At 39.4% G+C, this 26595-nt stretch overlaps 1 protein-coding gene across 3 annotated transcripts in view; it reads left to right on the forward strand.

Annotated features, from left to right (window-relative positions):
- The window catches only part of ORC5 (origin recognition complex subunit 5), an 85664-nt gene that overhangs the window by 21642 nt on the left and 37427 nt on the right, over positions 1–26595 (forward strand). For all 3 annotated transcript variants that reach the window (XR_016230992.1, XM_002712028.6, XM_051849723.3), the window contains exons 5-11: positions 1548–1659; positions 7712–7842; positions 14987–15035; positions 15124–15214; positions 20883–20935; positions 22290–22402; positions 24248–24295. Coding sequence is in view for 2 of the 3 variants with exons in the window: in XM_002712028.6 (XP_002712074.1) it covers positions 1548–1659; positions 7712–7842; positions 14987–15035; positions 15124–15214; positions 20883–20935; positions 22290–22402; positions 24248–24295 (597 nt within the window). In the remaining variant the exon portion in view is untranslated. The remainder of the gene's footprint in view (positions 1–1547; positions 1660–7711; positions 7843–14986; positions 15036–15123; positions 15215–20882; positions 20936–22289; positions 22403–24247; positions 24296–26595) is intronic.

The following is a 26595-nucleotide window of genomic DNA, read 5'->3' on the forward strand; positions in this document are numbered from 1 at the left end:
AGTTTATGTGGAAGACTGGTTCTAGGGTCATCCACTGCTGACCAAAACAGCTTTCTTTCTGCTTTGTTAGCCTAGGAATGCCAAAATAATATGGAGAAAATTAAAGTTTGTGTAGAGAATGCAGAGATGAATACACAAAATGTCAGCTAGCTTGTTTAGGACAATTATGGCCATGCTGTAGTATGATAACAGGCTCTCTTAATATTTGTTGATATAGTAATTTCTACATATATGAATATTTCAAAAGATAAGTATTTTGCTTAATGTTGATGTTCTAGATGATAATACTCGTAGTTTGAGCTTTTATTGTTTATTGAACATCAGTTTTACTTAGCGATTGATGTAAACATAACCTTAAGGAAAACCTTTAATGTTCCTAGTATGCGCTGTTATGGGGGATAGATATGGCATATCTATTTTCCTTTAACTGCATATTAACTTTTCTGTGGGTTGCTGAAGCTTTTTTAATGATGAGAAATGATAAGCTTTGCCTTTTTAAATTTACTGATGAAAGCTTATGATTTTTTTGAGAATTTACATAAAAGTTTTGTCTTAATTATTCAAGTAAGTGTTTTTCTTAATTTCTAAAGTAAATCTCATGTGACTATCTTAACATCCTTGAGAACAGATATATTGAATATTTGCAAGTAGATGATTAGGTTTTCTAAAATAACATACAAATGATGTGTTTTATGTTAAAATTGCACTGGAATTTAAAAATTTTTTTAGAAAGCTTGTATTTAATACATACAAATTTCATAGGTACAGCTTTAAGAAAGTAGTGGTTCTTCTCCCATACTCTCCTTCCCACCCCTCTTCCCATCCCATTTCCTACTCCCTCTCCCATCCCATTCTTCATTAAGATTCATTTTTAATTATCTTTATATACAGATGACCAGCTCTATACTAAGTAAAGATTTCAACAGTTTGCACCCACACAGACACAGAATGTATAAAGTACTGTTTGATGACAAGTTTTACTGTTATTCTGATAGTAGAATTCATTGAGAACAGAGGTCCTACATAGGGAATAAGTGCACAGTGACTCCTGTTGTTGATTTAACAATTGACACTCTTATTTATGATGTCAGCAATCACCCGAGACTCTTGTCATGAGCTGCCAAGGCTCTCACTCACAGAGATCTTTCATTTAGGTCATTTTTTTGCCACAGTGTCTTGGCTTTCCATTCCTGAAATGCTCTCATGGGCTTTTCAGCCAGATCAGAATATCTTAAGGGCTGATTCTGAGGTCAGAGTGCTGTTTAGGGCATTTGTCATTCTAAGTCTGCTGTGTGGCCTGCTTTCCATGTTGAATCGTTCTCTCCTTTTTAATTATATTGTTATTAGCAGATAACTGATCTTATTTATATGATCCCTTTGACACTTATTCCTATCTGTATGATCAGTTACACACCTAAAATGATCACTTTAACATGTAAGATGCCATTAGTACCACCCTTCCTGGAATTTTTAAAGGAAAAATGTAAATGGAATTATTGCTTTGATTAATACTTTTAAATGCAAAGCTTTTTTTTTTTCTTTTACAGACTGACCGAAATGTGACTGTTATATTTCTCAGTGAAATTGTTTGGGAAAAGTTTCGTCCAAATACTGGATGCTTTGAACCATTTGTCTTGTATTTCCCTGATTATAGCATAGGTAAATTTTTAAAGATTGTTTTGGCAAATGATATTCAGTAGATTTAATGTTGTTTGAAAGATTAAGCTAGCGTGTTTAAAGTGGGATGTGTTCTGAACTGATAAAGTACACTGCCAATTTCAAATACAGTGTCCTTTATATTTCTGTACTATATTTTTGAAGTTATAATTTGAAACTTTTAGGAATTATTCTTGTATAAGTCCTGAAGTTTTTTGAATGAGCAACTTTTATATCTTTGTGCTAACAGCATATTTTTATCATTTTTTAGTTGGTACATTAAAATATGCAGCAATTATGATATCCATACGATTAAAGTAGACTATAATGACGAAGCATACTAAAATTATATTGAAACATTTATTTATAATAAAATTGGGTTAAAATACCATGTGTAATATATCTTTTGATTTTGTGAATCTTGTTTTTCATTCTTGTAACTTTTGTAGTACCAGCCACTAACTCTTAAATGTCTTTTTTAGGGGGTTGAATTTAAACTTAGATTTCATAGATCTTGATTAATTCTGTCTTTGTAAGAACACATTAGCTCTTTGTGTTGCTAAATAGCTTTGTAGATTACTACTGTGTTGTCAGTATACAAGTGTAAAACTTCTGATTCAAAGATTATAACTGTGAAGTGTGTATGAAAAAATAACATCCCTTGCCTTGTTGATGAACAGTATTATTCTTGTTTGTTTTTGTGCTTTTTTTTTCTTCATACTATTCGGTGAACTCTCTACTTAGGGGGTTAACCTTTTTAGTATAAAATTAATTGAAAATTGATCTCAGTAAAAAATAAGAATGGTAAAGGGAGAGGGAGGAGGAAGAAAGGTGGGAGAATAGGTGGGAGGGAAGTGGGGGGGAAGAATCACCATGTTCCCAAATTTGTTTATATTAAATGCATGAAGTTGTATTCCTTAAACAAAATTAAAGAAAAAAATAGCATCAGCCGGCACCGCAACTCAATAGGCTAATCCTCCACCTGCGGCACTGGCACCCCAGGTTCCAGTCCTGGTCGGGGCGCCAGACTCTGTCCCGGTTGTTCCTCTTCCAGTCCAGCTCTTTGCTGTGGCCAGGGAGTGCAGTGGAGGATGGCCCAAGTGCTTGGGCCCTGCACCCCATGGGAGACCAGGAGAAGCACCTGGCTCCTGCCTTCGGATCAGTGCGGTGTGCCGGCTGCAGCATGCTGGCCGCAGCGGCCATTGGGGGGTGAACCAATGGCAAAAGGAAGACCTTTTTCTCTGTCTCTCTCACTCTCACTGTCCACTCTGCCTGTCAAAAAGAAAAAAGAAAAAAATAGCATCCCATGACGCTGGCCTCACTGCCACTACCCCTCTGGATTTATCTTTTGTAAATATTCATTGTTAAGATCAACACATTTTTGCCTATTTTCACAAGAACAACAGGCAAGTATCACCTCCTGTCCTAGCTAATTAATTGATTTTTTTTAAGTTACCCAAAATAGAAAAGGGGAATCCTTATTTTCAGTAACGTCTCATCCATGGGGGGAAAAAATCACAGAATCAAAGGATTTAATTTTTTAATTTAATTTTATTTATTTATTTGAGAGGTAGAGTTACAGACAGTGAGAGGGAGAAACAAAGAGAAAGGTCTTCCATCCGCTAGTTCACTCCCCCAATGGCCACAGCAGCCAGAGTTGTGCAGATCAGGAGTCAGGAGCTTCTTCCAGGTCTCCCACGCAGGTGCGGGGGCCCAAGTGCCTGAGCCATCTTCCACTGCTTTCCCAGGCCATAGCAGAGACCTGGACCAGAGGAAGAGCAACTAGAACCAGCACCCATATGGGATGCCAGCGCCACAGGTGGAAGATTAACATTACTGCGTCACAATGCTGGCCCCAGGATATAATTTTGAAAATCGCTTTGAAGCTCTCATCCCTACTTATGGTTAAACTTTTCATGACCCATTTTAGATCTAAGTATTAAAAAATTACTAGAATTTAAGAAAATTTCAAAATGCTGGTTTTCTGCATCTTAGTAAATATGAACTAAAGAATGATATAAAATTCTGTTGCAGCTTCTAAAAGTAAAGACACAGCAGCATGGATGAAAAAAATTTAAATAACAGTGATCTTGCTAGTTTCTGAGCATAGGATAATAGATTTTTTTTTTTTTTTTTTACAGGCAGAGTGGACAGTGAGAGAGAGAGACAGAGAGAAAGGTCTTCCTTTTGCCGTTGGTTCACCCTCCAATGGCCGCCGCGGCCGGCGCGCTGCGGCCGGCGCACCGCGCTGATCCGATGGCAAGAGCCAGGAGCCAGGTGCTTTTCCTGGTCTCCCATGGGGTGCAGGGCCCAAGCACCTGGGCCATCCTCCACTGCACTCCCTGGCCACAGCAGAGGGCTGGCCTGGAAGAGGGGCAACCGGGACTAGAACCCGGTGTGCCGGCGCCGCTAGGCGGAGGATTAGGCTAGTGAGCCGCGGCGCCGGCCTAATAGATTTTTGAAAAGTGTTTAGTAGGGGATGGCACTGTGAGGTAGAAGGTTAAGCCTCTGCCTACAGTGCTGGCATCTCATATAGTTGCCGATTCGAGTCCTGGCCATTCTACTTCCGATTCACCTGCCTGCTAGCGCTCCTGGGGAAAGCAGAGGAAGATGGCCCAGGTCCGTGGGCCCCTGCACTCACGTGGGAGACCTGGAAGAAGCTCCTGGCTCCTGGCTTCAGCCTGGTGTAGCCCCAACCATTTTGGCCTTTTGGGGAGTGAATTAGCAGATGGAAGGTCTTTTTCTATGTATGTCTGCCTTTCAGATGAATAAATAAATCTTAAAAAAAAAAAAAAAAAAGTATATAGTAATGCAGCCAAGTCAAATCTGACTACTAAATTTTGTGACCTTTTACATATCAAGTCCTTTTGAAGAAAAATCATTATCATCAGAAAAAAGGCAAAAGAAAACACTAATAAGTCAAATTATGGTTAGAGGAAGCAAGCATGGAACCAGAGCAAAGGGATGGATTTAGTGGTCAGTGTCATCAGTCATGATAACTTAGTATGTAAAAAGGACTTCAAAAAGTTCATGGAAAAATGGACATTCATCAAATAAAAACTTTAAAAAATGAAAAATGGAATTAAAAGATAACGCCCATTTTCCATGAACTTTTTGAAGTCCTTCATAAATCATCTTTAGGAACATGGTGTCCAATAAGGACACCTCTTCTCTCACTACTTACAGCTTGGAGGCCAACTTGGAAGTCTCCCATGCATACTACTCATCTTCTGGTCATTTTTTCTTCAGATAGATTATAATATACTTGATCAGGTTTTTGGCTCAAGTATTGTATCAGAAAAAGTTAAGTGATTCTCTGATGGCAATCTGAAATTTTCAGTATCTTAGAATTTTGTGCTTTGCCTTCTTTATTGCTATTGTACTATATTTTATTTACATATTTATTATAATACCTTATCGTACTATTTCTTAAAAACCCCATAATGTTGTGTTGTCCTTAAAGAAATAAGGAGGCAAAAAAGAAAATATCTTTTGTTGTTTATCTGCTTTGGATTTTTGAGCTTCTTAGAGCTGTGAGTGTTTAGTTTCATCAACATTGGAAAAATTTCAACTATTATTTATCCAAATATTTTGTCTTCCTTTTTTTCTGGGACAGCATCATTAGTATATTAGACTTCTTGCTACTGTTCTATTGGAAGTCTTCATTTAAATTTTAAATCTTTCTGTGTTTTTTTTTTTTTTGGATAGTTTTTATTTTTATATCTTTAAAAATCAGGGACTTTTGTTGCCACGGTTGTCTAATCAGCAGTTAATCTCTTCCTGTGGAATTTTTCATTGCACATCTTATGCTCTTCCTTTATATATTTGAGTGAATATAGTTATAATAGTTGTGTTAATGCTCTGTCTGCTAATCTCATTATCTACTTTTTTGGATATCCATTGTGCTTTCCTCTGTGTCTAATAATTTTGATTGAATTATAAGCATCATGTTGTGTGTGGGGCTGTTTTCTGATAAGCATTTTTAATTACTTGAAGCTATATTTGACCATTTTGAGGCTATTTTTAAAACTTTTTTAGAGAGGGGATATAGAATAGTCTTTATTCCAAAACTAATTTTAGCTCCTCTTCTAAATTATGGCCTTTCAGAATTCTTTTCTGAATCCTCTGTGTATTAGCATTGTCTCCACATTCTGAGAACAATTCAGAACTCTGAGTTCTAGGATTTGACTTAGAGATCTCCAGTAATTGTTTTCTCCTAGAGGTCCTTTAGTTTTAACCTTACAGAGGTTTACGTTGTGCGTAAATTTGGGATTCAGAGAATATGGGAGGGGAACCCTGTACAAATTTCTGGGATACTTTTTCTGCATCATTCACTCCCTTGGTGCTCTGCCCTGCAAATTCTAGCTGCCTTACCTCCCTCTGGCCTCTGTTTCCTCAGCTCAGTGTTACTAACAGACTCCATTTGAAACTCTCCTTGCACCACAGTCTTAAAATTGCCTCCCTTTAGATGTCCTGGCTGATAGGACTCACTCATTTCTCCTTTGTCAGGTGTGATAGTCCTCTACTGCCTTGATATCTAAAAATAGTTTTCTATCTTATATTTAATTTTTTTTTAAGATTTACTTGTTTGTTTGAAAGGCAGAATTAAGAGAGAGAGAGGGAGAAAGAATGATTTCCCATTCGCTGATTCTCTTCCCAAATGACTGTAATAGCTGGTGCTGGGCCGATACAGAGCCAGGAGCCAGTAGCTTCATCTAGTCTCCCATGTGGGTACAGAGGCCCAGGCATTTGGGCTATCCTCCACTGCTCTCCCAGGCCATTAGCAGGAAGCTGGATTGGAAGTGGAGCAGCTGGGACTTCAACTGGCACCTATGTGGGATGCCGATGTCACAGACAGTAGTTGTTTTTCACAGGGGCATGAAAAGTTTCTGACTCTTTTTACTCCCTTACAACTGGAAGCCAAAGCCTCTCTCGAAGTTAGGAATGATTTTTCTTTGTGTGTTAAACCAGAGGCACAGAGATGGAGGTGAGAGGGCTCCCTTGCACAGGAGCTTCTGTCCCTATAGAGTTGGGGTATGCCAGACTCCCAGCCTGTGGCTGCATGCAGCAGCTGGAAGCTCTCTGAAACCTATCATTCAGAGCTTTTAATGGAGACATCACTTAATAGGCCTGATGCATGAAATCATTGGCCATTGGTGGCGGCCTCGATCTCCAGCCCTTCTCTTCTCTTCTCTCTGGAGCAGGTCCTCTCATCTGACAACCAGTCTTCTGAAGCTATCAAGGGACCCAGCTAAAGTTACCTCATTAGTATAAACCCCTGCATGTTTCAAAGATGATTACTGTGAATTACAAAAGATGCTCCTCTCAGCCCTGTCACTTTGGAAATTCCAAGGTCTTTAGAAGCTTGGTCCCTGAATCCGTACTGAGATCAAATGAAGGTTTTTTTTTTCTTGTCACAAAACCGTACTTTGCTGCACTACTCTCACAACAGTTTTATCATTCCTAAATTATTGCTGAACCTGCATGTGGGGAGCAACTCGGACTAGACTAAGTTACTGGAATTAAGACTTATTCTATGCATCTGCTTTCCCACAATATGGCGCTGGGAGAGGAGCAACCAGCTTCTACGCAGCTGCCTCCAGTTCAACCAATAAACTGTAGGACCTGCTCCTGATTGGAGGAGAGCAGCATACTCGGCGTGTGGGTAGCAGAGTTGGGATTGGTGGAAGAGGACTATAAAGGAGGAGAGAGACAACATGCACCAGGAACATCTATCTGAAGGAACACCTGTGCAGCCCCCAAGAGAGCCGGCCGGCGGTGTGCCGCTCCCCCGTGGAAGTGGGGAAAGTGGCTAGGGGGAACCGCCCTTCCACGGAGGTGGAAGGGATGGTAGCCAACCCGGGAAGAACCAGCAGCAAACCCGGGAAGGGCCGAGCAGACAAAAGAACAGCGCAGGGTCCTGTGTCGTTCCTCCACGAAGAGGGGGAGCGACACCTGCATATTTATTTTTTTAAGACCTCTGTTATAAAATGCTAGAAGATAATGACTGAGTTGCTTTGTTAGTCATTTTAAGTTTATTTTGTCTTGTGAACAGGAAACCTTCAAAAAATTCTGTCTCATGATCACCCCCCAGAGTATTCAGCCGATTTCTATGCTGCCTACATTAACATTCTTCTTGGAGTTTTCTACACAGTGTGTCGGGACTTGAAAGAGCTCAGACACCTGGTGAGTGAGCATTTTGCTTTAAATGAGTATGTATCTTGTCACACTTTTCTAAATATAAGTGATGTGGGACTGAAACCCAGAGACGGGGCTAGAGCCTTCTGAGGCCAGTACACCATGCCAGGTCATTCATCCATTCATCTTCGGTTGTGTCTTTTCATTCTGCCTTACAAGTGTGACTTTTCTTTTCTCTGACTACAAAAAAAAAATGTAGTATTCCACTGAAGTCAAAATAGTAACAGAAAGGAGATATAAAAACTTCCAATTTTACATCCCTGTTAACCTTTTGCAGCAGTTTTTCTCCCAGGATTTCTGTATATAGTAACTATATCCTAGAATCTAAATGGATTTGAGTGTAGTTAGGTTTAATTATGGGTCTTTCTTTAGACACTAACCTTGAGATAATAGTTTTTGTATAAAAGATTCTTAAAAATTTTTTTTAATTAGAATAACTTTATATTCCACAAGCAGTCTGGGAAATGTGTAATTTTTCTTTGACCCTTTCACTTTACTTATGGGGACGTGAAAGAAGGCAAGCATGTCTGGCTTTCTATTCAGAAACTTTCTGTTACTACTTCAGGTCTTATCTCCATGTGACAGAAAGGAGTAATATAGCTAAGGCTGGACAGCAGTTGTTTTCAGAGTAACATATTTTGTATACCTCAGCCTATTTTCCTTTCTTTGTCCTGAAAGGTATTACTTAAACGGATTCAGTATTATGCATGAGACAGAACATAGAAGACCATTTAAGATTGTGTTCACACTTAGTATGTTGTTGGAAGTTTTCGATTTAGGACCTACCTCTTACAATTTACAAATAGATTTCAAGCATCTTCTCCTTTGGGGTGGGGAGGGGGCCTATTTCAGGTTGAGCTCATCACTAACATCCCTCTACAAATGTAATCCTGGTCGAAAAGTAGAAAACTGCCAGCATTCCAGGAACCCACTTCATAATTTTTCCCAAACTTGGATCCTACTTGTCTCTCCAGAGGTGATCACTATTTTGACTTTTAACATGAGAGGAGTTTCGCTTGTTTTCAAACTTTCATAAATAAAAACATATAGTATGCTTATTTTCTCTGCTTTTGCTGAATGTTTGGTGTGGGGTATTCATTCATGTTCATTGTAGCTGTGGCAGTCGTTTTCAGACGTGGAGCCAGTGGGAAGAAGTATTTGAGCCAGTTCTCCTGGTGATACATTCTGCCTTTACAAGACACCTTTAGTTATGGGCTGGAAGAGTTAAGAATTCTTTTGGTATGATAATCACATGCAGTGGAACTTGTGTGTTCATAATTTACCCTAATTATTTTAATAAATTTTGTACTTACAAGATATTAAAAGTATAGAATGGGTTTTTTTTTATTCATTTAAAAATTTTGGAAGAGGTTTCTAACTTATAGAAAAGTTGCAAAGTAAAAAGAGCTCTCCTACCACTTCCCCAGACTGTGTGAGAGTAAGCTTGTGACTGAGTACCTTATAATCCCTGAATACTTCAGTCTGCTTCTGAGACATTGTTGTACATACCCACAGTACAACAACCAAAACAGATGCAATTTCACTACAGTCTGCTTCTCAGATCCTATTCACGATTGGTCAGTTGTCCCAGTAATGTCTTTCAGGGCAAAAGAATCCAGTTCAGAATCACGTGGCATTGTCTAGAGCAGATAGTCAGACTTTCCCGAGTTTGAGATCTTTGAAGATGAAGCAGGCCGGTTGTTGGTAGAATCTCCCTCAGTCTGGAGCTGTCGGGTGTTTCCTCATGATTAGATTCACGTTACTCATCTTGACAGGGCTATCACAGAAATGTGCTGTGCTGTTTTCATTTTATCCTATCAGATGGATTCCAGTGTATCCCATTATTGATGTTCATTTGAGCATTTGGTTAAGGTTCTGTTTTCTTTGTAATATGTATCTGGTGAGGAAGCCGATTTCAAACTTCAGGATATCTGTTTTAAGATAGGGTGCCTGGCCTGATCTCATGATCTTTTTAAAGACAGTGCTTTTTCTGGCTGATCACATAAAGAGATTTGAAGCACAATATATCTAGTCTGTAAAATGGGGTTAGTTAGTAGTAATGCCTATTCATGGGATCTTTTTGAGGATAGGAGGAGTTAATGAAATTGAGCTCAGGGGTCAGCACTGTGGCTCACTTGGTTAATCCTCCGCCTGCGGTACCATCATCCCATATGGGCACCGGTTCTAGTCCCAGTTGCTCCTCTTCCAGTCCAGCTCTCTGCTATGGCCTGGGAAAGCAGTGGAGGATGGCCCAAGTGCTTGGGTTCCTGCACCCACGTGGGAGACTCGGAAGAAGCACCTGGCTCCTAGCTTCGGATCTGCGTAGCTCGACCGTAGCGACCATTTGGGGAGTGAACCAATGGAAGGAAAACCTCTCCCTCTCTGTCTATCTCTCTCTCACTGTCTGTAACTCTACCTGTGAAAGAAAGAGAGAGAGAGAGAGAGAAAAGAAATTGAGCTTGAAGAATAAGATGTGACACAGAAAGACCTCATTGCTTAATGAAAATTCTTTTAAAATAGTGCTAATGCAGGTGTTCTTAGTACCAAGTGTTGATCCTCCAGTGTTTAAGAAATAGAATGTAGATATTCTAAAAGGCCAGAAAGTTCAAGGATTATGTCTAGCTTGCTTTGGATAGTGTTTACACTTCCTGCTGTGTATTATTTTTCTGTTGTTGCGTAAAGAATACCACAAATTTATTCTTTTAGGATAGCAAATTGTTAGCTCCAAGTTCCATAGGTCAGAAGTCCAGGCACTTTGCTGCTGGATTCTGTGCTCAAGGTATGACAAATCTGAAATTGAAGTCTTTGCTAGTGTAAATTCTCATCGTGAGGCTCTAGGGCCAAATCCACTGACAAGCTTATTTAGATTGTTGACAGAATTCAGTTCCTTTTGATTGTATGAATGAGGTCCCATGGCTTCACTGGCTGTCATCTGAGAGTCTCTCTGAAGCTTCAGAGAACAGATAGTCAGATTTTCCCTGCCTTTCAAATAAATAAATAAATAAAAGAGTGAAAGAGAGCACATTTGAATGTTAATAGCCAAAGTTGTAAGAGTATTGTATTTCAAAAGATATTTTGTTTATAAAATTCTACTTTTTATGTAGATTTATAAAAAGACAATTGTGTTTGGATAGTTAAATGTTCTTGTTATAATCACATAGTTTTGTTTAATAGTTTCTTGTTGAATCACATGGGGCAAATGCTAATTCTCCCGTCACTATAATTTATTAAAATAGCCTCTTAAATATCTTCATTTCCTTTTTTACTGCTATTCATAAATTATTAAATTTATATTTTAATGTTTTGACCAAAAAGAAAAGCAGTTACTTTTTTTTTAATTTGTTTAAAGCTTTTATTTATTGAATGCATTTTTAATAGGTACAACTTTAGGAATATAGTGGTTCTTTCCCCCATACCCACCCTTCTACCCTGACTCCCATCCCACTTTCTACTCCCTCTCCCATCTCCTTCATTATGGTTCATTTTTAGTTTAATTTTAAATTTTATATACAGAGGACCAACTCTATGTTAAGTACAGATTTCAACAGTTTGCACCCCCCCCACACACACAACATATAGAGTACAGTTTGAGAACAAGTTTTGCGGTTAATTCTCATAGTACAACTCATTCAGGACAGAGGTCCTACATGGGGAGTAAGTGCACAGTGACTTCTGTTGTTCCTTTAACAATTAACACTCTTATTTATGACGTCTGTGATCACCCAAGGCTCTTGCCATGGGCTGCCAAGGCTAGAAGCCTTTGGGGACCACAGATTCCATCAGTATTTGGACTCCACCATAAGCAAAGTGAAAGTTCTCCCCTCCCTTCAGAGAAAAGTACATCCTTCTTTGATGGCCCCTTCTTTCCACTGAGGTCTCTGAGATCCTTCGTGTAGGATATTGTTTGCCAGAGTCTTGGCTCTCCATGCCTGAAATGCTCTCACAGGCCTTTCAGCCAGACCAGGAAGCCTTAAGGGTTGATTCTGAGGTCAAAGTGTTATAGTGTTATTTATAGCAAATGTCATTCTAGGAGTCTGCTGTGTGGACTGCTTCCCATATTGGACATTCCCTCCTTTTTAATTCTGTCTATTATTATTACCAGGCACTTGGTATTATTTATATGATCACTTTTACACTTAAACCTAACTATATGTTGACTTTAACATTTAATATGATCACTTTAACAGTTAAGATGGCATTTTTACCACTGATTTTAATGGGTTTTGGAGCCCCATGACAAGTTTTTAGGCTGTACCCTTAGAAGTAAGTCTGTAGGACTGTATGCAGAACTATACAGCTTTACAGTTATAGACTTCCTCCTCCCTCTCTTATTCCTCCTCTTATTTTTTACTGGGATTTTTAAAAATTGACTTTATATACATATAATTAACTATGTTAAGTAAAGAATTCAACATATAGTATGAAGAAGAGAAAAGAAAAAGAAAGAAAACAACAAAAAAATACAAAATAAAAAGTAACGATAAAAAACTGTTCCTTGATAGGATGAGAGCTATTCAAGTCATTGTTTCTAAAAGTGTCAGTTTCACTTCTATAGCTTTCATTTTAGGAGTGCTATTAATTCTCACAGATCAGGGAGAATATATGGTATTTGTCTCTTTGGGATTGGGTTATTACACTACGTGTTAAGTTTTCCAGCTTGATCCATTTTGTTGCAAATGACCAGATTTCTTTTTTTTTTACTGCTGTGTAGTATTCCATAGTGTGCATATCCCATAATTTTTTTTATCAAGTCTTTGGTTGATGGGCATTTAGATTGATTCCATGTCTTAGCTATTGTGAATTGAGCTGCAATAAAGATGGAGGTGCAGATAGCTCTTTTGTTTACTGATTTCATTTCCCTCGGGTAAATTCCCAGGAATGGGATGGCTGGGTCATATGGTAGGTCTATATTCAGATTTTTTGAGGTATCTCCAAACTGTCTTCCATAGTGGCTTTACCAGTTTACATTCCCACCAACAGTGGGTTAGGGTGCCCTTTTCCCCACATCCCCTCCAGCATCTGTTGTTGGTAGATTTCTGTATGAGGACCATTCTAACTGGGTGAGATGAAACCTGATTGTGGTTTTGATTTGCATTTCCCTGATGGCTAGAGATCCTGAACATTTTTTCATGTGTTTGTTGGCCATTTGGTTTCCTCTTTTGAAAAATTTCTGTTTAAATCTTTGCCCATCTCTTAACTGGGTTGTTTTGTTATTGTGGAGTTTCTTGATCTTTTCATAGATTCTGGTTATTAATCCTTTATCAGTTGCATAGTTTGCAAATAATTTCTCCCATTCTGTTGGTTGCCTCTTCACTTTGCTGACTGTTCTTTTGCTATACAGAAGTTTCTTAATTTGAGGTGATCCCATTTGTTCATTTTGGCTTTGACTGCCTGTGCCTCTGGGGTCTTTTTCAGGAATTCTTTGCCAGTGCAGGGTTTCCCCAATGTTCTCAATTAATTTGGTGGTGTCGGGGTATAGATTCAGATCTTTAATCCATGTTGAATGGATTTTTGTGTAAGGTGTAAGTTAGGGGTCCTGCTTCATACTCCTGCATGTGGAAATCCAGTCTTCCCAGCACCATTTGTTGAAGAGACTGTCATTGCTACAGGGATTGGTTTTAGCTCCTTGGTCAAATATAAGTTGGTTGTGGATGCTTGGATTGATTTCTGGTGTTTCTATTCTGTTCCATTGGTCTATCCATCTGTTTCTGTACCAGTACCATGCTGTTTTGATTATAACTGCCCTGTAGTATGTCCTGAAATCTGGTATTGTGATGCCTCCGGCTTTGTTTTTGTTGTATAAGATAAAGCAGTTGTTTTTATTCAGCCAAGTTGTTTACCAGTTATGACACCTTGATGTTATTAAATGGTACTCAGATTTGAAAATCTGAAACTAAGGTAAGAAATGTGGCTGAAGTGCAAATTTCTTCTCCTTCCTCCCTCTTGCCACTTAATACAGCAGATTTTGGAAGATATTTCTACCTTAAATAGTTTGTTTTGATGAAGAATAGGGAAGATTTGATTCTTAGTCCTCAGTCATCCTCTTAATGTAAGTTTATAATTATACATTTGTATACATCTATATTTCTAGATCTCATTGAATTATTTCAGTATGAAATATTTGAAGGGGCCGGCACTGTGGCGTAGCGGGTAAGGCCGCCACCTGCAGTGCCGACATTCCATGTGGGTGCCGGTGCGAGACTCAGCTGCTCCGCTTCCAGTCGAGCTCCCTGCTATGGCCTGGGAAAGCAGTGGAAGGTGGCTCAAGTCCTTGGGCCCCTACACTCACATGGGAGACCCAGAAGAAGCTCTTGGCTCCCAGCTTCGGATCTGCGCAGCTCCGGCTGTTGCAGCCAGCTGGGGAGTCAACCAGCGGATGGAAGACCTCTCTCTCTCTCTCTCTCTCTGCCTTTCCTTCTCTCTCTCTAGATCTAACTTTCAAATAAATAAAATAAATCTTTTAAAAAAAAGAAAAGAAATATTTGAAGCCAAGTTAATAACAATAAACAGCAACAGTGTGTTTTTAACCATTTTGTTTAAGCTCCCTTTCAGTGAAATTCCAGTGTTGAGTCATGGAAAACTGCTAAATCAATTATGACTAGTTGATGTCTCTCAAACTTTAGAATACATCAAAATTCTAGAGATTGTTAAGATGCAGATTCCTCAGTCTCATCCTCAGAGATTCTGATTATGTGTGCCAGGGATGGTGCCGAAAACTTTCATTTATAACACTCTCAAGTAATGCTGCCGACCCAGACACTGAACTAGATCATGTTTAATTTATGAGAATGTTCAGGCCTTAGAAAATAATACTTAATTTTTTCGACTTAAATTTTATGACTGACTGTTTTATGGTCCCATGTGACATAATTATGACCTGCAAATTATACTTTGTTATTTTGTATCCAGAGGCTAATATTCTCTTCAGGGTTTAGTCAGTTCAAAAATATTTGGTATGTTGTTGTACTGTCTGAATATTGACACTTTTGCTGTTTTATTATAGCAATAAGCTGTAATCACATTTTACTTAATCAGTTGGATTTTAATAAATTCACTGAATTTTAATAAAAATTTTACTTGAAAAATAAATTCCTAATTGTGGTAATTCAGTGCTTTTTCTCTTGATTTCTAGGCAGTGCTTAATTTTCCTAAATATTGTGAGCCTGTGGTCAAAGGAGAAGGTAACTCTATAATTTTATTTATTAATATTTCTACTGAGAAATATTTTTAAAAGTTCTAAATTATTAACATTTTCTCCCTTTGGGGTAGCAAGTGAACGTGATACTCGCAAACTGTGGAGAAACATTGAACCTCATTTGAAGAAAGCCATGCAGACTGTTTATCTCAGGGAAATATCAAGGTAATTCATTGGGAACTATGTCTGTATCTTTAATTGTGAGACCTGCTCTACTAGTAAAGTGTGTGCGTTTTCCTTTACCTTCTTTACATTGACGGGGATGTTATAGAACTTATTTTTTACTTTGGTAAGGACAAACAATTTTTAACCAATATGTTAGATAATTTATGATAAGGTTTCTTTCTCTTTTTTTTAAATCTGGAAAGCTATAGGAAAACCAGTGCTAGCTTTGTTTTTAATATCTATGTTAGGGCCGGCGCCGCGGCTCAATAGGCTAATCCTCCACCTAGCGGCGCCAGCACACCGGGATCTAGTCCCGGTCGGGGGCCGGATTCTGTCCCGGTTGCCCCTCTTCCAGGCCAGCTCTCTGCTATGGCCCGGGAGTGCAGTGGAGGATGGCCCAAGTGCTTGGGCCCTGCACCCTATGGGAGACCAGGGGAAGCACCTGACTCCTGCCTTCAGATCAGCGCGGTGCGCCGGCCACAGCGCGCCGCCCGCAGCAGCCATTGGAGGGTGAACCAATGGCAAAGGAAGACCTCTCTCTCTGTTTCTCTCTCTCTCTCACTGTCTACTCTGCCTGTAAAAAAAAAAAAAAAAAAAAAACTATGTTAGATACTTCAATGAAATAGTGAAATATAAATCATCATAAACCTGTATTTATCTGTTATTAGAATTTCATAGTAATGAAACTGCCTAGGCACAAAGTGACAGAGAATGTTGCATGAAGAACGTGGTTTTGATTTTCAGCTCAACCCTTTTCTGTCTTACATGATCTTAGCAAGTCACCTACAACCTGTAGGCCACAATGTCTTCCCCACCTTTCTCTTTGCTTTTCAAATAAATAATAAATACATTTAAAAAAATACGCTGGACCAAACTTAGTATGGCAGTCTTGGGAACGCACTGTGTCAGGAGAACACGAGGTCTTGCTTTAGAAGTGTGTAGTTTCCTTTAGAGGTTTGGTGGTAAAGGAAAAGATAGGAATGGCTGGAAATAGATTCCTTTCACCTCCCGGATGAACAGAATATAACAAAATCAGAAAGTATGGCAACTCTTCCCTTTCGAAATGGCAGTGTGTATTAAAGAAACTGTTCTTACAGGATAGAACATTTTAGAATAAGAAATCTGAGCCATCCCTAGACTGCACCCCTGCATTCAGACTCACCTGTTACTGATGATCCATACAAACATCAGGCATTTCAAAATGAAGACAAAATAGCACACTCCTTTAAAGGTATTTTAAGAAACATAATGAGAATAAAGACAGTTTCACTGATGAAAATTCCTCTATTCCCACACAAAGCAGAGGAAGACTGCAACACAACACCTGGACCTAATGGAACTTTTTTATAAAAACATTTTCAAATATGAATACAGTCATTTACTTTAGAATGTCTGTAGCCCAGAATCCATGGACAAAGGATAGATGGACGGGAAACAGAAGTTGATGAAGCTTACCAACGGAGTTCAAACAAATGCAGTCCTCTCGAGAATGAAGTGAGATGACACGGGGGAGGGTAGATTCAAGCCATACATCCATAAGGAACATTGAGGAGAGGAATGAAAACAACCAGGAGAAGCAAACTAAATGAAAAGGTAAAACTAATCAGAGTGTGATAAATAGGAGAAACCAAGAAAATTGAACAATACATCATCAGCATTACTGAAGATAGAAAACAGTGTCTTGGAATTAAAATCTAAAACTATAATCCAAGAAAACTTTCCAAAGTGTAAGAAGGCTGACTGAACACAGGAAAAGGAGTTCCTTTTCCCTCTTATTCCTGGATGGTTCATTCTTCAACTATGCTCGTACACTAGTCTCTCAGGGCAGCACATTCGTTGCCTTACAGTCTGGGTCTCAGGCATCTACATGGGTGCACAGGGAAGCGTGCCTTCTCTTGGCTCCTGGGGGGAATGTTTCTCTGCCTTCACCAATGTCTGGAGGCTACCTGCGCTCCTTGGCTTGTGGCTCCTTCCTCCGTGTTCAGATTCAACAGTGGAGCATTTTCTTTTCTCTCAGACCACTTCTCTTCATCCCTGTTAGCACATTGGGACTACCTGGAGAACCCAGTAGAACCGATCTCCTGATCCTTGACTCAGCCACTTCTGCTAAGTTCCTCTTACCTCGTGAGGTAGCATTCACAGATTTTAGGGATTTGGACATTGATGTTGGGGAACGGGAGGTATTATTCAGCCTACAAAAAAGATGTCCTATTGAACGTTTCAGACTTTAAAAGAAAAGAAAAAGAAATGTTTGAACCTCCAGGCAAAAAGATAAGTCACAGAGAGAGAGAGAGAGAGAGATCTTCTATCCACTTGCTCACTCCCCAAGTGGTTACTGGGGCTGGGGCTTGGCCAGGTTGAAGCCAGGAGCCAGGAACTTCATCCAAGTCTCCCATGTGGATGCAGGGGCCCCAGGCACTTGGGCTATTATACCACTGCTTTCCCAGGCACATTAGCAGGGAGCTGGATCAGAAGTGTAGCAGCCAAAACTCTAAGTGGTGCCCATATGGGATGGCAGCGTCACAGGTGGCAGCTTAACTGGCTGTGCCACAACGCTGGCCCTGATTTTGTAGCTTTTATAAGCAGTTTGGACAAATTATAAGAAAGAATCCAGCCACGTCTCCTGTTCATCTTACAATTCTAACCCATTTACCTTTTCTTAATGCAACTGTTTCCCTGAAACATCTCTGGAAGTTGATAATTCATTTGTTTATTTAGATGTGATGGCATGTTTAATCAGAGATCTCAGTGGAAACACTGCCTCCACTACCTGCAACCTCAGTCAGCTTAGTTAGCCCCTGATCCTCAGCTTTTTTATTTGGGGAGGAAAAAAATTTTTTTTCTCATAAATTTATGAAGATTAAATGGGTGTTTAACTGGCTTCAAAATAGACATTTAGTAAATGTCAGTTTCCCTCCTTGTTAATGATAGGCAATTTTTCCTTTGAGAGTTTTTATGTTATTTTTTTTAAAAATTTTGTTTATTTGTGAAGCAGAGAGAGACAGAATGCTCCTATCCACTGGTTCCCTACCGAAGTGCCTGCAGTGGTCTAGCTTAGGCCAGACAGAAGTTATGGGCCAGGAACTCAATCCAGGTTTCCCACATAGGTGGTAGAGACCCAAGTGATTGAGTCATCAGCACTGTCTCGCAGGGTCTGCATTAGCAGGAAGCTGGAATTGGGAACAAAACCAAGATTTAAGCTCAGGCATTTTGAAACAGGATGTGGGCATCCCAACCAGCAGCTTAACCTCTAGGCCAAATGCCCACTCCTGAGAGTTCTAAGAACTTTAATAACAACGTAAATGCACAATTGTTGTATAAGGAAGTCTTACCAGTTTCAACTATCTACAATGTCAGGGTTTTTTGTTTTTTTTTTTTTTTTTTTTAAGATTTTATTTATCTATCTGAGAGGCAGAGTTACAGACACACAGAGAGAGGTCTTCCATCCGCTGGTGTACTCCCCAAATGGCCACAGCAGCTGAAGCTGGGCCAAACCGAAGCCAGGAGCCTCGAGCCTCTTCCAGGTCCCGCAGTTGGGCTACTTTCCACTGCTTTCCCAGGTGAACAACAGGGAGCTGGATTGGAAGAGGAGCAGCCAGGACACGAACCTTCAACTATATGGGATGTCAGTACTGGCCCCTACATGTAACTCATAAAAATGTATTTGCATTTATAAGAAGTAATAAGTGTGCAAATGTTTTATAATCTTGTGAAGCACTCTTCAGTTACAAGGTGGAGGAAATGATCTGTTTTGGAAGTCAGCTTGTTGTACAGATCTGCTTTCCACCTGAGTTACTAATCGCCCATTAAAATTCCCATGTGGGTGCAGGTGTTTGGCCTAGTTGTTAAGATGCTGGTTAAGAAGCCTCATCGGAGTGCCTGGGTTTGATTCCCAGCTCTGTCTCCTGATGTTGCAGGCCCTGGGAGGTAGCAGGTGATGGCTCAAGTTATTGGGTTCCTGTCACCAGTATGGAAAACTGGGATTGCATTCCAGGCTGACCCTGGCCTTTGAGGACACCAAGGGCATGAATCAGCAGATGAGAACTCTGTGTCTTACTGTCTTTTTCCCTCTTGTTTCCCCTTTCTCCTCTTTTCTCTATTTCTCAAATAAAAAAATTTTTCAAAAAATATACCATATAGCTGTATTCCCAGAATTTTAAGCTAAGCCTGCAAATTTAGAAAAAAAAAGTGCAATATAATTTGAATTATTATCCCAATCTGGCATTATTTTTAAATTAGCATTTTAAGAACCTTGTGAGAAAGCTTTAGTGTTGATTGGAGTCCTTATAGATCATTATATCTGCCATTTTCTGATGAGAAGATTATCAGTTTATTCAGAATCATGCTGCTAAAATCTAACTTCCTATTGCAGTCTTTTTTCATTATCCCATAATGTGTTCATGAATTTAGTTCATTAGATCATAATCACCTTACATTCTAATAGTGGTTTGGCTTTCTGATAATTTTAATTGCAAGTAAAGCTAAGGTGGAGCAATTAAAACAGCGTGAACTCTGCAGCCATCCTCCAAGGATGCAGCTCTTATTACTCCTCTGTTGTCTGTCCCTGGCAACTTAACCTTTGGGCCTCTTTTTTTTTTTTTTTTTTTTTTTGTGGTTAAGATTTATTTATTTATTTATCTATCTATCTATCTAATCTATCTATTTGAAAGTCAGAGCACTGGAGAAAGAGAGAAAGACAGAAAAAGAGAGATCTTCCATCTGCTGGTTTACTCCCCAAATGGCTACAACAGCAAGGTGCAAGCCAGCCTGAAGCCTAGAGCCAGGAACTCCGGCCAGGTTTCCCACGTGGGTGACAGTGGCCAGAGCACATGGGCAATCTTCTGCTGCTTCCCCAGTCACATTAGCTGAATTGGAAGTGGAATAGCCAGGACTCTGAACCAGAACTCCCAATATAGGATGCCAGCGTCACAAGAAGTGGTTTAACCTGTTATACCACAGTGCTGGTCCCTGGACCTCGATTTTCTGAGATAATCACATATACTTCAAGGGATTGTTAACAGAATTTAAAAACTGCTGTCCAGGTGTGAAGCCTGCATCCCATATTGAAGTGCCTGGTTCAAGTTCTGGATCCTCTGCTTTCAACCCAGCTTCTTGTTTCTACACCCACTGGAAAGTAAGGGTCAGATACTTGGGTCCCTGTCACCCACTTGGAAGACCTTGATTAATTTTGGGCTCATAGGTTCAGCCTGACCTCGCTGTGGCTGCTACAGGCATTAGGGCAGTGAACCAGCAGATAAGAGATCTCTCTCCATCTATCTGTCTTTCAAATAAAATGAAAACAAATAAATCAAAATTGTAAAAAAAAGTATATGACAATTGTATCCAACTTTATCTAAATTTTATCCAATTTTTATCTAAATTGTATCCAATTTTATCTAAAATACTGAGTTTTAACTAATGGCAGTTTATATTATTTGTTGTTACTTTTTGATAGCTTTACAATATGACCAAAGAGATTACTAAAAAACTTACACCTGAATATTGCATTATATGTATATTTTGTCCTAATATGCACTAAATGATTTCATACAGATACAGTGTATATATTATCTTTTGTCCATAAACAAAATTTTTAGTTTTTCTGGGCTCTAAGCACAGCATATTGATTTCATGTATTTTCAATCCATTTTGCTTTATTTCCTTTCAGTTCCCAGTGGGAGAAACTACAGAACGATGACACAGATCCAGGACAGCTAAAAGGTATCAAAGGAAGTATTGAGATAGTTACCAGAACCACTTCTTTAATTAATTGTCAGCATGCTACATCAATACTAATATCATTCCATCAGTAAAAAAAGAGATGAAAGAGAATTTTCTTTTCAAGTAATAATAATATATTGATTGAGTTTCCTTCAGGTGAAGCTCCATTTTAATAGGAAGAAATAAAATTCAAATACCAGTTGTCCATTTCCTAAATATTGGACTATATCATGTGAAAGTCTAGTAGTTGATATTTTTTTAAATATTTTTGTTGAAGCAGTTCAGTTATATGGCATAATTTTATCTCAGTATGTATGTGTTTCATGAGTGTTCAGGAATAAAATGCAAGTTTATGTTAACTCAGTTTAAGGGATTCATCTCAGCAGTTGTTTTTTAAAAGCTTTGGAAACTATTTGCATTTATCCCAAACTAATTGCTTTTATTTTTAAAAAAAAATAAGCTAATTCCTTAAATGTTAGTAGTTTTTTAAAAAGGTCAGTGGTTGATGGTTGAGGAAAATGTTATGAAGTTGTGACATCATGATTTTCTTTTGTCTGCATGATATATGAATCATACATACTGAATGTTCCCAATGTATTACAGATGATTTCCAGTTTGTTGGCAAGGGAAAGAGAGATTCTAGAGTATAAAAAAACCTGCAATAATTGATCTGCATTACTTCCTGTGTGACCTTGAACCTCATTCACTTTATCTATAGAATGGGAAACATCCAAAGTGGTGCTTCAGTAAAACACTTAGGAGACAGTGTCTGACATATGCTCAGCAAATAGCAGATTCCTTCTCTCCGTTAAAAATCAGGGTTATTCGATTAACTCCATTGTTTGATTTATCCACTCATTTATTATTCCCTACATGCAAAGCATCACATGCATATACCAAAAATGCAAAAAAACAATTTCTTCTCTAATAGTATAGCTTAGTAGGGAATAGAATTTATGTATAATTAACTGTTTACATAAGGCACAATGTTATGTTGATTATACATGAAATACACCCAATAAGAATTCATAGAAGAAATCATTTCTTTCTGTTTTTGTGTGGTGGGGAGTATCAGGGAATGTCTGATGGAGAGCACAGCCTAGACAGGAAGATGAATAGGATTTAGACTTGAGAATGGGAGGAACCAAGCACAAATAACAGAATGAGCACACTGTGGCTTTTGTAGTAAAGTTCATCACCACCACCACAGTCATCATCATGGCACATGAAGCTCAGGCAGTAGGTCCTTTTGTCCAGAAGAAACTATATGAAAGTCAAAAGATACGTGAGAAGGGACACTGGAAACCCAATGGTAGCCTAATCAATTTCTTCGTGAACGTATTTTGTTGTGTAGGTCTCTCTGCATATACTCATGTGGAACTTCCATATTACTCCAAGTTTATTCTGATTGCTGCGTACCTTGCTTCATACAACCCAGCAAGAACTGACAAGAGGTTCTTCCTTAAGGTAATAGCATCATACTTTTTTCACATTATTTTTGATGATCTCAGGAATGTTTTGAAATTTCTCAACATCTATAAGTTTGTACGGGGCTAATGTTAGACTGAGAAATAGCTAAATATGTTTAGGACTCATTCTCTGTAGGCTTTCCAGTAGGATCACAACCTGAAATTTGTAAGAACATAGATAGCTTTATAAAAGCAAAGAAATTAGGTATTCCTTAAGTAATAATTCTAGATTTTAAAATTACATAAATGGGAGTTTTTAAGAGTGAGAACTTTTTCATTGTTTTAAAGCTCTTATTATATTGTTAGTACCCAGTACCAGTACACTGAGAAGTCTCTTATTCATGTGCCCAAGTTGGAGAAACACCACCTTAGAATTGTTTTGCTTACTACTCACTCACTATATTATTACATTTGCCTTTTCTCTTTGTCAGTGTTAGGAAAAGGCGCAGAATAGAGAGGTGGCAGAATATGAATTTACAGCCAGACTGAATTTATTCAGAGAAAATAAATCCGTAGAGGTGGGTGACCAACTGTCCAAGTGCACATTGATGGAGCACGTGTCAGAAGGCCCTGACCCCAGGGATTGGGCCTTTATTTTTTTATTTTTTTATTTTTTGACAGGCAGAGTGGACAGTGAGAGAGAGAGACAGAGAGAAAGGTCTTCCTTTGCTGTTGGTTCACCCTCCAATGGCCGCCGCGGCTGGCGCACCGCGCTGATCCAATGGCAGGAGCCAGGTACTTCTCCTGGTCTCCCATGGGGTGCAGGGCCCAAGCACTTGGGCCATCCTCCACTGTACTCCCGGGCCACAGCAGAGAGCTGGCCTGGAAGAGGGGCAACCAGGACAGAATCCGGCGCCCCAACCAGGACTAGAACCCGGTGTGCTGGCGCCACAAGGTGGAGGATTAGCCTAGCGAGCCGAGGAGCCGGCCGGGTTGGGCCTTTTTAAGGAGGGCTAGAGGTGGGGCTGGGGGTAGGGGGTGGCAGGCAGAGGGGAATTCCTGGAAATGGGCGGGGCCTTGGGAACCTGTAGAGGAATGCAGGATGGGGTATGAAGGCAGATAGGGTGTGAAACCCAATTGAGATTCATGGGTAAGGAATACATTCCAGTGTTTATCTCTTTTAGGCAATGAGAGAGAATGGCTGAGCCTTATGTCTGTATTCCATCAGTCAGAACATTGTAATCTCCTATAGTCTTTGTATATATTCCATCTTTCTGGAAAATGCCTTTCCTACTGCTTATGCTACAGATTTCAGTGCAAATGTTGTTGTTCCAGAGCAGTCCTCCCTGAATAAGCTGTCTTAAGTGGGTCCTCTCTACTGTTTGCTGGTTCACAGGAAATTTGCTTTCCTGTTTGGGTTTAACATAATTTATAATACATTTTCATTTTTTTGTTGCCTCCCTGATTACTGTTTAGATTCATGAGAATCCAGTACTGGATTATTTGAATCCTAAATGCCTAACTAGATACTCTCAGTCAGGGAGGGATATTATGTGAATTGCCAACCTCCTTTAACAGATGGACAAAAACTCCCTTACTTTTGGAAGTTCTGCTGTATGCCAGTAAATATACTAAATTAATATAATCAGTTCTTTTGGAAAATATTATGTTGTCTTATAACCTTTGTTTACATGTAAAAATAATCTTACGTCCAGTGCAAATCTAAGTCAGAAGTCTAAAATACGTTGAAATCTAATATATGTATTTTCATGATGACAAGAACAAAATTAAAAAGCCTAAGACATATAAATTAGCATTATCTTGCCATCTATTAAGCAGATTGTGTTTCCTGGTCTGTGGAGTACTGTCTTTTCAGCCTAAAAGTTATTTTATTTAATTGCAGCATCATGGGAAAATCAAGAAAACCAACTTTCTAAAGAAACATGAAAAGGTATTTAAATTTTAATTTCTCTAATGGGAGAAATTTGTGAATTCAGGGTACTGTAGGAATTGTTTAAATATATAATTGCAATAGTCATTTGCATTTAAGAACTTACTTGTGTTGATTTGGTACCAATAACAGCATTTTGTTTTGTTGAATACAATGATTGAAGGCACATTCATGTGAGCTGGTACTGGTGATAGAACTGGGTTGACAGCCATATCAGTGACTTGATGAAAAGGATCACCCTGAATTGTTTAAACACAGCAGATTAAATATAAGTTTTTTCCTCTTTTCTCCTTTCCCACAAGAAATGACATTGAAGAAAAAAAGGTAGACTTCATAAGGACTGAGCAGATGAGAGACACCGCCCCACCCCACCCCACCCCCAATTTGAAATTGCTTAGTAGAGAGATTTGGGTGACTGACAAATCCTGAGCTCTAACCAAAACCTCTAACCAAATCCTGAGCTCTAACCAAAACCAAAGCTCTAAGCCAACCTGTTTCATCCTGAAGAATCTTGAAAAGCTTAGAAATTTGAAGCACTAAAAGCTTTTTAAGGTAGGGATGAGGCAGAGTTGAAGTTGATGAAAGAAGTATTTAGACTGTTCAGCATGCTTGTTCTGCTGTGTACATTGAAACCGTTGCTGCTTCTCTTGGCAGAAAATAGAGAATTTTGATCCCAGATTATGGGTTATTTATTTTTTTTTTTTGAAAGGCAGAGTTAGAGAGAGACCGAGAGAAAGGTCTTCCTTCCGTTGGTTCACCCCCCAAATGGCCACTACAGCCAGCGCTGCACCGATCCGAAGCCAGGAGCAAGGTGCTTCTCCTGGTCTCCCATGGGGTGCAGGGCTCAAGCACTTGGGCCATCCTCCACTGCCTTCCCGGGCCACAGCAGAGAGCTGGCCTGGAAGAGGAGCAACCAGGGACAGAATCCGGCACCCCCAACCGGGACTAGAACCCAGGCTGCCAGCGCCACAGGTGGAGGATTAGCCTAGTAAGCCACGGCGCCGGCCTACTCGTATTCTTTTTTTTTTTTTTTTTAAGACTTATTTATTTATTTATTTGAAAGTCAGAGTTATACAGAGAGGAGAGGCAGAGAGAGCGAGAAAGAAAGAGATTCTCCAGCTGATGGTCCACTCCTCAATTGGCCAAAACAGCCAGAGCTGAGCCAGGAGCTTCCTCTAGTTCTCCCACACTGGTGCAGGGACCCAAGGACCTGGGCCATCCTCCACTGCTTTCCCAGGCCACAGCAGAGAGCTGGACCGGAAGTGGAGAAGATGGTCTCGAACTGGCGCCCATATGGGATGCTGGTGCCTCAGGGCAGCACGTTAACCGGCTGCACCACAGTGCTGGCCCCTACTCTTATTCTTAAAAGCAGCTCTTTTTTTTTTTTTTTTCAGGATTTACTTCTTAAGACTTTTTGAAGGTATTATTTAATGTTTTCTAGCTTCCACTGTTAATTCTGAAAAAAAAAATCTATTGCTGGGTGTTGATGTTTAGCCTCATGGTTAAGATAGTTGTATCCTACCTCTGAGTACCTGGGTTCAATATTCGTTTCAGCTCCTGATTCTAGTTTCTTTCTAGTCCAAATCTGGAAGACAGCAGTGATGTCCTAAGTAGTTGGGTCCCTTCCACCAAGTTGAGTGACCTGAATTTATCTCCTGGCTTTGGCCCCAGGCCTATCCCTTGGCTGTTGTGGATAATTGAAGAATTAACAGCAGTTGTGAGGTGTCTATCTCTCTGAATATCTGTCTTTGTCTCCCTTCCTCTCTCCCTCCCTCTTCTTTGTCTCCCTGCCACTCAAATGAGTATTGTTTTTTAAATCTGCTGGTCTAATTTCTTTTTTGGCATCAGTATATTCTCTAGCTCCCTTTAAATTCTACCTTTCCTTTGGTATTTTTGCAGTTTCACTGTGATGTATCTGGATCGGATTTCTTTGTATTTAGGATTAGTTTTTCTCTCTGAATTTGAATAATAATACTTTTATTCAGTTCTGATCTGTTCTTGGTCATCAACTTAGCATTCTTTCTACCTCTTGCTAAGACACTGAGAACATGTTCTATCTTCTCTCCATCTCCCTTTCTCTTGAGTCTTCCACATTCTTTCCCTTTGCTTCTCTGTGCACTGTATTCTGGCTAATTTCAGTTCTGCCTTCTGATTGGCTCTTCAGCTTTCTCTGTGCTACTGTTTATATCAACTTCATAGGTTCAGAATCTTTTTTTTTTTTTTTTTTACGATTTATTTATCTGAGAGTGAGGGAAATGGCCATCTACCAGGGCTGAGCTAAGGACTTCATCCAGGTCTCC

This window comes from Oryctolagus cuniculus, chromosome 3 (assembly GCF_051225735.1).
Source record: "Oryctolagus cuniculus isolate XC-2025 breed Fujian yellow rabbit chromosome 3, ASM5122573v1, whole genome shotgun sequence".
NCBI classification, from domain to species: Eukaryota; Metazoa; Chordata; class Mammalia; order Lagomorpha; family Leporidae; genus Oryctolagus; species Oryctolagus cuniculus.